Genomic DNA, 11,552 nt, shown 5'->3' on the forward strand with positions numbered 1-11,552 from the left:
CAACATTAAGAAACCATGTGTTGACAACGGGGAGTCCTCCTTCAGCCTGCAGCCCTCAATAACTGTGGGCCGCAGAGTACTCACTACCCCCTTCTTCAACCTCAAACCACTTTGGCTAATCATGTAAGAGAGAAATAAACTTCTAATATGTTTATGCCATTATACACTTTGGGATGTATAATATTATTACAGCACCTGGCCCATACATGACTGTACTTAAAATATGGGCTATGAATTAAGGATAATAAGACAAACAATCCAATGTTTCAAAGGACAAAAGATTTGACCAGATACATCAAAGACATATATACCAATGGTCAAATAAGCATATGAAAAGATGCTCAGCATCACTGGTCATCAGAGAAATGCAAATACCACTTCCTACCCACCAGAATGGCTTAAGTTAAAAGAATGACAATACCAAAAGATGGCAGGATGTGGAGCAACTGGAACTCTCAAACTCAGTTGATGGAACTGTAAAATGGTACAACTGCATGGGAAAAAGGCTTACGAGTTTCTCACAAGACATTCAATTACCTTACTCACTTACCCAGCAATTCTACTCATAGGTATGTTTTAAAAGAAATAAAAGCATATGTGTACAAAAAGATTTATACAAGATTCTTTATAGAACCTTTATTAATAACAGCCACACACTGGGAATAGCCCAGGTGCCCAGCAACCGGATAAACATGTGGTGGTCTAATCATACAGTGGAATACTACTCAGCAATATAAAGAACCATGGATACATGCAATAACATGAATGAATTCTAAAACATTTTTTTAAATTTAAAACATATTTGCTGAATGAAAGCAGCATTACACAAAAAGTACATAAATCGATGGTTAAAAAAGAAAATCAACATGGTTGCCTGGGGCAAGACTGCAGGGGTTGCAGGAAAAGACTGGAAACAGCATGAGGGAACATTCCAGGGTAATGAGAATCTTCTGTACCTTAATAAAGGAACCGGATGCACAGGTGTTTATATTTATCAAAAAGCACAGAATGGTGCACTTAATATTTGTATATTTCCTTGTATATAATAATGGTGCACTTAATATTTGTATATTTCCTTGTATATAAGTTTTGCCTTAATAACATAAATAAGCATTGAATGCTGTTAATTTGCATGCTGAGTCAAGTCTGCTGATGTCTACAACTTACTCTGAAATGCACCTCCAAAACACAGGTTAAAGGATGTATGAAGGGATAGACAGATGGAATAACATAATAAAAAATACACAGCAAAAAAAATGTGGTGGATATATGGGCATACACTACACAATTCTTCCCACTTTTCTGAATGTTTGAAAATTTTCAAAAGAAAGCACTGGAAAATTACAAAGGCCATGTGACATATGCAAAATTCCATTTGGTGGGGGGAGTCACCTCAAAGAAATAAGCAGTTTTCACTCAGAGCAGCTCAAGTAAGGAACAACAAGACATCAATGTGACTGCCAATCAGGACAATGTAAACAGTGCACTGAGATGCATGGGCAGAGGAGACAGCAGTATTTCAACTAGAAGTACCCAAATTATAGATGTGCTTTGCGAGCCAGCTGTTTCTCACAACGGTGACCAGGTAGGGTAAATCACCAGCAAGGTCATAATGACTTAACAACAGTTAATGATTCTCCCAAACAGTGAAGAGGCAAGCTAGTCTCAGGGGAGTCCTTTAAAGAGAATAAATTTTGTTTTATGAAAAACTCACTACATTGTCCATATTTTTTTCAGTTCACCAAGTATTCATGAAAACCTCCATGTGAACCAGGATGCAGCAACCACTGGGTATGGAGAGAGTCCTGGCCCCAAGAAGCTGAGTTCTAATCTTGACCCTGCCACTAACTAGCTGCTTGTCCTTGATTGATAAGATGCTAAGTCTCTCTGGGTCACTTTGACTAAGAACTCATGAAGAACTAAATACCCTAGTAGCATATAAGGAACAAAATGATAAATTTTCCAGGCTCTTAGAAGAGAATGGCAGCCTTCTCACAAACAGGGAACTATAAGGCAATCCATGGGAACTCAGCATTAATACTAGTTCATTAACACTAACCTGGTTTTAAGAAAGACAAGACAAGGAAAGCATGACTCTAGTCCTCTCTCTGCCATTAACCAGCCACCATGGGAACTGGGCAAGTCCCTCAGACTCTCTGGGCCAATTTGACAAAAGAACACTCAAAACTGAAGTGCAGAAACTAACACAGTATTGTGAAGCAATTATACTCCAATAAAGATCTATTAAAAAAATAATAATAAATGCTCTCATCCCATGCAACCTCCTCAGAGATGCCCTTTAAGGCTCTGCACCCCAGGGTACAGGCCAGGAATGCCTGGCCCACCACCACTGGGCTGAAATCCTACTCATCTTTAAAGCGCTTGTTCAGATGTCACCTGCTTTGAGAAGCCTGCCAGCCCAGTCAGTCACTCCCTTTACATTCTGCAGATAACCTATATTAGCGCCCTCACCACGTTGGATGGTAATCATTTGTTTATCTGTCTTGTCTCCCAGACTGGACCTGGAGCTTCTGGGTGGTACAACTCTGGCCTCATTGGAATTTGTACCACTCACCCAGCACTGTTCCTAGCACATGCTGGCCTTCAAAGCATACGTGTAAATAAGCGCATTAATTAATCACTAAGTTCACTTCTAGCTCTAAAATGCTAGACTTGGTGTTTTTAAGTGCAAACGAAATCATGGGTATAAAAATCTTTTTATTTAGTCGTTTAATGCTGTGTGTACGGTGCTGGGGACGTCGACATGATAAAACACGGTCCCTGTCCCCCTGGTACCCCACAAATATGAAAGCTGGTAGTCACTGTTTCAGCAAGGGCAAAGCTAGAGCTTGTTCCGACCTCCCCCCTCACTTCCTTTCTTGCAGCTGCAGCTCTCTGCCTCTTTCCCCATGAGCCTTCACTCCTGCCTCAAGCTGCGACCTCTGTCCCAGATGGCAAAAGCGCAAAATTATAAGCCAACCACCCTTGACCTGCGGCCCTAACAAATCCTGCTGCCCACCGCCCCAGAACCCTCTCCCCTCCTGCCTGCGAATATAAGACCGAACGGCAGCGCGCGCGCGCGCGCGCACGCACACACACACACACACACACACACACACACACACGCCCGTTATCTGTGGTACTGCCCCACCGAACCGCCGCGCTGGAGAAGCAGGGGCGGTTACTCGCGGACACCTAGCTTTCTGCGCAGACCGTAGGGCCGGCTCAGAGAGCGCAGGGTGTACCTGCACTGCCCGCTGCTCCTTCCAGAGCTTCATTTGGTCGCTAGCTGGATCCCGGCTGTCCGCCATGGTGTCTGGCGCTGCAGAACGCTGTAGAGTACCTCTACTCTCGCGTCTCCAGCCAGCCCCGCGGCTGAAATTGGCTTCTTCAGACTCCGCCCCTCAGCTCCGGCCCTTGTCCCGCCCCCCTTGGCGGAACCGCCTCCTGATTGGCCGCTCGAGCGCCAGGCAGGATGGGATTGGAAACCAAATAGGGGCGGGGCTGGGACTCGGAGGGGAGAGGTTGGGAAGGGGTTGGAAAAGGTGGGGAGCCCCGCGGCTCCGACCCCCTAACCTCGAGATTAAGGAACCTAGGGCCGGGGCCCCGAGTACCAGGACGTGACTCTCTCCTCGGTTTATCAACATCCTTCAGGGTGCCCTGGGACGCAGCGGTTGGTGGACTGCCAGTTTTGTTGAGGGAACGCTTAGGTCCTGCTGGGTGCGGCTTTGAACTCCGTAAATATGCTCTCAGCTCTTAAAAAAAAAGAAAAAGAAATCCTGGGTTGAGTTCATCTGTGCAAAATAAAGTTTTGTCATGTTCTAATGTTAATATTGTTTGCAACTGAAGGATTGATGGAATTTGGAATAAATGCATACACTGATTCTGCATTTAAGTATGACCAGTGGTCACACTCTCAAATGTTGCGTTATTTTTTCTTTGTTACAGATTATGCACAGAAAGACGTGCCTTTTTAAAAAACACAGAAAAGCAAAATATTGGCAAGTTCTAAATGATCTTAATAGTCTAAAATACATAGGAAGAAAATTCAACCTTTTAGACTCCCTTTTTGGTTCAGAAGTTCCCCATTTTTGAGTGTCTACTATGTGCTAGACACTGCTGATGGTTGGCAGACTCTATCACTTAATCTTCACAACAAAAAGACATTAAAGGTCAATGAAGTCTCCCCACCATGACACTATAAACAAGCATCAAGAGGTTGGCTTGCTCCCGATGTAGAATAATTAAGTTAACTAAGATGCTCAAACCCACTATTTATTAGTAGAAATGCTGGCATGGAGTTTAGAAAATCTCTTCAGTAAGTTAATGGGGCTGATTTTTGAGGTGTTCGAGCAGTGCATTTTAATAAGTGAAAAAGCAGAATATATTTTGTGATATTCCGGAAGAAAATTGCTCAAGAGTTCAAAGATGCAAACAAGTTCTATGACTTATTCTATGAAAATATCTTCAGTTGGTGTTTTACTCACGTCAAGATGCTTAATTAGATGAAGTGTGAAAGGAGGACTTGCTTGTCGCCAGCTAGAGAGATTGTCTACAAAGTTGGAGACAATTGCCTTGGCATAATAAAGCTAGGGAAAAAATGGGACTCCTAGACCTCAACAGAGACCTGTACTCCTACAACTTCTCATCCTGAGGCCACATCATAGATTTTTCTTCCATTATGTGAACCTCCCACTCATAGGGCATCACACTTATTGTTCAGATCTTCCCTTCCCTCAGTTGTTTCCATCCTCGTGTGGTCAGGGATTGCCTTATTCCAGACAGGCTGTCACTCTTTTCTTTGAATTCTGGGTTCATATCACTTTTTATGCTTGAGCTTGTCTTTGAAATGTTAGCATACTGTTAGGACTCTAGTTCAGTCACATTTGTATGAAAAAGGATTTTTGTGAATAGAACTGGAAATCTAACCACTGTGTATAACATTATTTGCATGAGAATAAGTCTTTCAAGTTTAAATTAAGTGAAAGGAGCTAGGGAGGGCTACCAAAACTTTTTGCCAAGTCACATTATGATTACCAGACCTATTAGAAAACCCTAAAGTAAGAAATAAAAACACAGTGCCCATAGACAACTTTCAAGTATTCAATAATGTACATGATTTCTCCAGTGGTTCTGTGTAAATCTCATCTCCTGGACCCACTGATGCATATGTCTCCTTATTTTAAAGGCCCTTTGTTTCCTGGGCCTCAGCTGCTCAGCGGTAGGACTTTTGATTCTTTCTAGTTTTCACCATGAGTTGAATCAAATGCAATTCCCTCTCCAGATCACCACTTAACTTATCTGCTTCTCTTGAAAAGTAGGCATTTTTTTGTTTGCCCCTCCAGATCCACTCTCCACCCTTCTCAATCCTAATCTGTATTCCAGGAATCTTGATTTTTATCATCCACTCGGTCCCATGATACCCTGCCTTCTTGTTGAGTTCAGCCAATGGTGGGCCGGCATGAGATGGGAACTTAGGAGGAGAGAGGGGTCAAAGTATTCATTACATCAGCTCCAAAGTCGGATTTACAACGAAGTTAATGAAGCTTAAATTTTAGAATTCCTCACCTACACACGTTCCTTCCAAACTTCTGGGAGGTGTCCTCACCATGTGCTTATGTGCAATGTGTTTTCATAAAATTAGAGTGAGATATTTAACCATGATTGAATATGACCTCAGTCTCTTTTGATTCTGAATTCCCCTGCATCACACTACTTCTCTTATCAGGTGTCATTGGAGTGACTGTAGTTATTTTTGGCATTCTGTTAAGGAGACATTGAGCTGGAGATTCATTTAGTTGGGTTTAGTGGAATACAATTAAGTGACTTGCAGTCTCTTCCATATATAGTTAGTTATTATTCATAAAGTTTCACAGGCTAGAGAGTGGCAGAGTTATGTCTGACTCTGATACCAAGTATCTGTGTGGCCTTTTCTCTCTCTGATGAGCCTCACTGAGCCTTTGATTCCTCTCAAACTCCAGCACACTTTGTTGTCTTGTCATTTGGTCTTTATCTCCCACCACTGCCCTATCTGTACTCCACACTCCACTAAGCTAAGATTCTTGACTTTGTTGAACCTTGCACTGCTCATGCTCTTCCCTTGGCCAGAAATGGTCTTCCCTAATCACACTTGCTTAGGTTCTTATTAATTTCTTGCTGGTTTGACATTAAAAAAATGATGATGATGAAAATAACATAAAATTCACAATACAGTATCACAGCAAGAATGGTTAATACATATGATCAGTTCAAAGAGTATTTAGGAGTAGCCCACCACAAAAGAACATGGGAAATGCCTTGAAATTTCACAAGTCCTATATGAAAGCCAGTTAGTATTGATTTCCCCAAATTAGACAACAATTAATGAATTTTTTTTTTTGGCTGCACTGCCAAAAAAAGAAAAAATCTTAGTTCCCCGACCAGAGAACAAACCTGGGCCCCCGGCAGTGAAAGTGTGGAGTCCTAACCACTGGACCGCCAGGGAATTCCCAACAGTTCATGAATTTTAAATGGCATTACCAGTAGTAAGGAATAAAGTTGAAACAAAACTTTTCTAAGCTATCAACAAAAAACACAAATTTTGACAAGCTATGCTAGAGGAAAGACTGAATTACCTTTCTATTCTCTCTATTAAAAATTATGACCTTTTTTGGTACATAAAGAGGTGACCAAAAAGTATGCAGTCAAAATGCAAAAAAAAAAAAAAAAAAAAATTTAGAAATGTGTCAGACTGTTAATGAAATATTATGCTATTTTGGGGGAATTCTGTGATGTGTATGGTACTTGTCAGATTATTCAAGTTTGTAAGTTGTGATTTATTTTACCATTGTAAATAAAGGTTGATTTTTGTGCCAAAGTATATGTTCTTTTCCTTAAAGAGGCAGTGCAAATTATATAAGCTTTGAATCCCACAAGACCGGGATCCAGTCCTACCAAGCTCACTGCCAGCCTACCCGGCCATGTTTCTTTGATTTCTTAGAAGCAACCATTTCCTAGAGCTACAGGTATAACTGGTTCCAGAAACCACTCTTTTTCTTTGCCTCTTCAGACCCAAGAATGGCACAGCCTACCTGACAGTCACAGGTGTTTCACCCTTTTTGTACAGTCCCTTCATGAAAATTTCCACAATTTTCCCTTCAGAGTGTGCTGTTTTTTGCAGGAATTCTGACTGATACAACTCATAAAAAGCAAAATAATGTGATGCATCTTATTTATTTATTTTTTATTGAAGTACAGTTGATTTACAATGTCGTATTAGTTTCAGGTGTATGGCAAAGTGATTCAGTTATATATATATGTATATATATATATGTTATTAAAAAATATTGAGTATTGTTCCCTGTGCTATATAATAGGTCCTTGTTGCTTATTTATTTTTTATATAGTAGTGTGTATATGTTAATCCCAAACTCCTAATTTATCCCTCCCCGCCTTTCCCCTTTGGTAACCATAAGTTTGTTGTCTATGTCTGTGAGTCTACTTCTCATCTGTAAATAAATTCATTGGTATCATTTTTTTTTAGATTCCACATGTTAGCGATATCATATATTTGTCTTTCTCTGTCTGGCTTACTTCAATGTGATGCATTTTAAAGGACACTTTCTGTAGATATTACGGCACTGTGTTGGACAATACTTGTCCAACCAGCATGGTACAGGGCAGTAGTTCTCAAACTTTTGACCTTAGAACCCATTTACACTCTTAAAAATTATTGAGGACTCCAAAGAGCTTTCTTTTGTTAATGTTAGAAATTATTGAAGCATCCAAACAGAAGAACTAAGAATATTACTAATATTAAAATTCTTTAATTTGTAATTTGTTTATGAAAAGAAATAATAGCTGTCTTTGAGTCACTTTGGAAGTTAGCTAATGAGATGTCAGTATGGTCCACGTGAATGTTAATAGAAGCCAAGTTCCATGGTGTTGAACCTCACTTCTGAAGGCACATATCAGAAAAATAAAGAAGGAAAACAGCGACAATGTATCTAACTATGACTTATTTATTGAGAAATTAATATGCATATTGGAACTCTCAATCTCAACATTGCCAAACATCATTTAAGATAGAAGGTGATTATGATGAGGCAAGCTTCCTTGGAAAATTACAGTGGTTTCCAACTTCCCATTGGCTAGGAAATGAAAGAATTGCAAACCTCAGAGATACTTGACATGAATATTTTGAGCTCTAAAACAGGAAATTGTGAACAAAAAAATATTATTAAATACTGAGGGCCGAAGTCCTCATATTTTTGAGAACTGAATTTAGAAAAAAGAATCCCTCTGCTGCTTACTAGCTGGCCTGAAATAAAGGCAGAGTTGGCTTTTGTAACTCTCCTCACCCTTTCTGGAACATGACCAGCCCATTGGGCAGTCTTATTATAGAACACACAGTTAAACTGGCTCCCTGGGGGTGGAGCTGAGGCTGCACTTTGTCAGTCTGAGAGTAGTGTGCACCAACAACACAATCCCTGCCTTTCCTTAATTTTTCCTGGGGCTTGATCTTCTATCTGAACCCACAGAAAACTGCCACTGGCATGGGAGTGGTGATGGTGGTAGGTGCCAGAGGGAAGGGGGAAGAAAAAGCGTCAGGATCCACTGGAGAAGTCAGTTATTGTTAAGTGAGACAACATTAATACAATAGACATCTGTTCCCTTGAGAAAAGACCTTTGTTTAACGTATGGAGCTTTCAGTATAAATCACAAAATGATCTAACCTGTAGATGGTAGGCTGGAGTTTTGGAATCCTCATGCCTTACATCAATGGGAGCTGTCACTGCAGAATTTAGTTCCCTTTGTTGTTCCCCCAAATGTGCACTAATTATTAACTTTTAGATTTATAGCTTAAGAGCTGTAAGTAGAGCTAGCTCTGAATTGAAAATCGAATGCAGCCAGCTAGTAAGCCCTCAGTTGTTCAACATTCAAAAGGTTTTTATTTGGGATCAACCTGGGCAGCCTCTAGGGTTCAACAATTCATAAACTGTTATGATCCCTGCCCTTTGGACCCTATCATCTAGTCTTTCTCAAGCTAACAAGATCACAGTTTCAGGAATTAGTCAATCAACTGTTCCCGAAGGACAATCGACTAAGCTGGAAGGAATCATCCAACCCCTACAAATTAGCAATTTAAAAATAAGGGTTAAAATCTAAAATGCATAAGGAACTCATACCACTCAATAACAAACAAACAAACAAAAACAACAACAAAAACAAACAAACAAAAGCAAATAAGCCAATTAAAAAATGGGCAAAGACCCAAATAGACATATTTTCCAAAGAAGACCTACAAATAGCCAACAGGTATACAAAGAGCTGTTCCACATCACTAATCATCAGGGATGTGAACATCAAAACCACAATGAGATATCACTTTATACCTTTTAGGATGGCTATTATCAAAAAGAGAGGCAATAATAAGTGTTGGAGAGGATCTGGAGAAAAGGGAACCCCTGTACACTATTGGTGGGAATGTAAATTGGTATAGCCATTATGGAAAACAGTATGGAGGTTCCTCAAAAAATTAAAAATAGAACTCTCATATTATCCAGCAATCCCACTTCTAGGTATATATCCAAAGGAAATGAAATTAGTGTCTCCAAGATACGTCTGCAACCCCATGTTCATTGTAGCATTATTTACAATAGCCAAGATATGGAAATAACCTAAATATCTGTTGACAGATGAGTAGATAAAGAAAATGTGGTGTATATATATACACACACACACACAGTGGAATATTATCAGCTCTATATAAACACACACACACACACACACAAAGGGAAATCCTGCCATTTCCAACAACATGGATGAACCTGGAGGACATTATGCTAAGTGAAACAAGTCAGACACAGAAAGACAAATACTGTAGGATCTCACAGACATGTGGAATCTAAAAAGGTCAAACTCATAGAACCACAGCATAGAATGGGGTTGCCAGGGACTGAGGGGTGGGGGAAATGAGGAGATGTTGGCCAAAGGGTACAAACTTTCAGTTATAAGATGACTAAATTCTGGAGATCTAATGTGCATCATGGTGACTATAGTTAATAATACTGTATTATATACTCGAAGTTTGCTAAAAGAGTAGATCTTAAGTATTCTCATCATGCACGAAAAATGGCAACTATGTGAGGTGATGGATGTGTTAATTAACTTGATTGTGGTCATCATTTCACAACATACACATATATTAAATAATCTCTGTGTACACCCTAAGTATATACAATCTTTATTTGCCAATTATACCTCAATACGGCCGGAAAAAAATAAATAACTGAGGTCCTCATCGATTATTATATCCATGCATCTGGAGTTCAAAACTAGTTAGAAACCAGGACTAGAACCCAGCTCTACGGACTCCCAGACGTTTCCTCTTTGGCAAAGTTTACTTTCCTTCTCACTTCCCCACACACAGAACAGCCTAGTTTCACATTTTAGAATCCTTATACCAGTAAATATCTGCAGACACACACAGGAAATCAATGGCCATTGACTCCTGGCCATATTGCAAAAGCAATATGTTGTTTGTCTTCTATATTTGCCAACTGCTAGAGTACAGTTGTGACATAAATTTGTTTTTCATGAAACATTCTCTATTTTTAAAACCAAAGTTCAATAGAAAGCTGATCACATGAGAAGTACGTCACATATAACTTTGGTTGATAGATGGATTTAAACGATAAATATTAAATAATGGCATTAATCTCTGCTTCAGTAAAGTCCCATCAAAGCTTACCTTTCATAAACATGTACTATTCCTTTAAGTTGGCTTTTCAGATTTCCAAAAGGATTTAGCGTAACCTTTGTCAGAGTGATTTTTTTTTCTTTAAGATATATTTTTAATTAAGCAAGTAATTCATGAGTACTTTATTGTGTTAAAACTGTCAAACTAGGGGCTTCCCTGGTGGCGCAGTGGTTGAGAGCCCACCTGCCAATGCAGGGGACGTGGGTTCGAGCCCTGGTCCGGGAAGATCCCACATGCCACGGAGCAGCTGGGCCCGTGTGCCACAGCTGCTGAGCCTGCACTCTGGAGCCTGTGAGCCACAGTGCTGAGCCCACGTGCCACAACTGTGGAAACCTGCGTGCCTGGAGCCTGTGCTCCACAACAAGAGAGGCCACCGCAATGAGAAGCCCGCGTACCACAACGAAGAGTAGCCCCCGCTTGCTGCAACTAAAGAAAGCCCGCGAGCAGCAATGAAGACCCAGTGCAGCCAAAAATAAAATAAATAAAACAAATAAATTAAAAAAAACTGTCAAACTATACAAAGGTAACTAGTTAATGAAGTCACTTACAAATCAGTATGTAATAGTGATTTTTTTATGTAATAGTGATTTTTAAAATATGCTAGACTGAGGAAATTTTGTGAAATATATTTAGGAGTGGAAAGGCAGAATAACGTTCCCTGTTTCTTTCCTCTTCTTTCAGGCACCCAGTGGGTTTAACGTCCTTTAGCTTAGTGTACCACGTAGAGTACTTGACAATTGTTCATGAGAAAATTGTCAAGTAGTTAATGTTCTAGTTATCACCCCAAACAATTTATTTAAAAAAGAAGACC

The 11,552-nt window shown here is 40.0% G+C and overlaps 1 protein-coding gene across 1 annotated transcript in view; it reads right to left on the reverse strand.

Annotated features, from left to right (window-relative positions):
• CAT (catalase) overlaps positions 1–3,311 on the reverse strand; it is a gene marked incomplete at its 5' end in the record, with an annotated part of 43,589 nt that extends 40,278 nt beyond the window's left edge. The window contains one exon of the mRNA XM_079709199.1: positions 3,246–3,311. Coding sequence (XP_079565325.1) covers positions 3,246–3,311 — 66 coding nt within the window. The remainder of the gene's footprint in view (positions 1–3,245) is intronic.
• Positions 3,312–11,552: the final 8,241 nt, after the last annotated feature.

Source organism: Hyperoodon ampullatus, assembly GCF_949752795.1.
Source record: "Hyperoodon ampullatus genome assembly, chromosome: 7".
In the NCBI taxonomy this organism is placed as follows: domain Eukaryota; kingdom Metazoa; phylum Chordata; class Mammalia; order Artiodactyla; family Ziphiidae; genus Hyperoodon; species Hyperoodon ampullatus.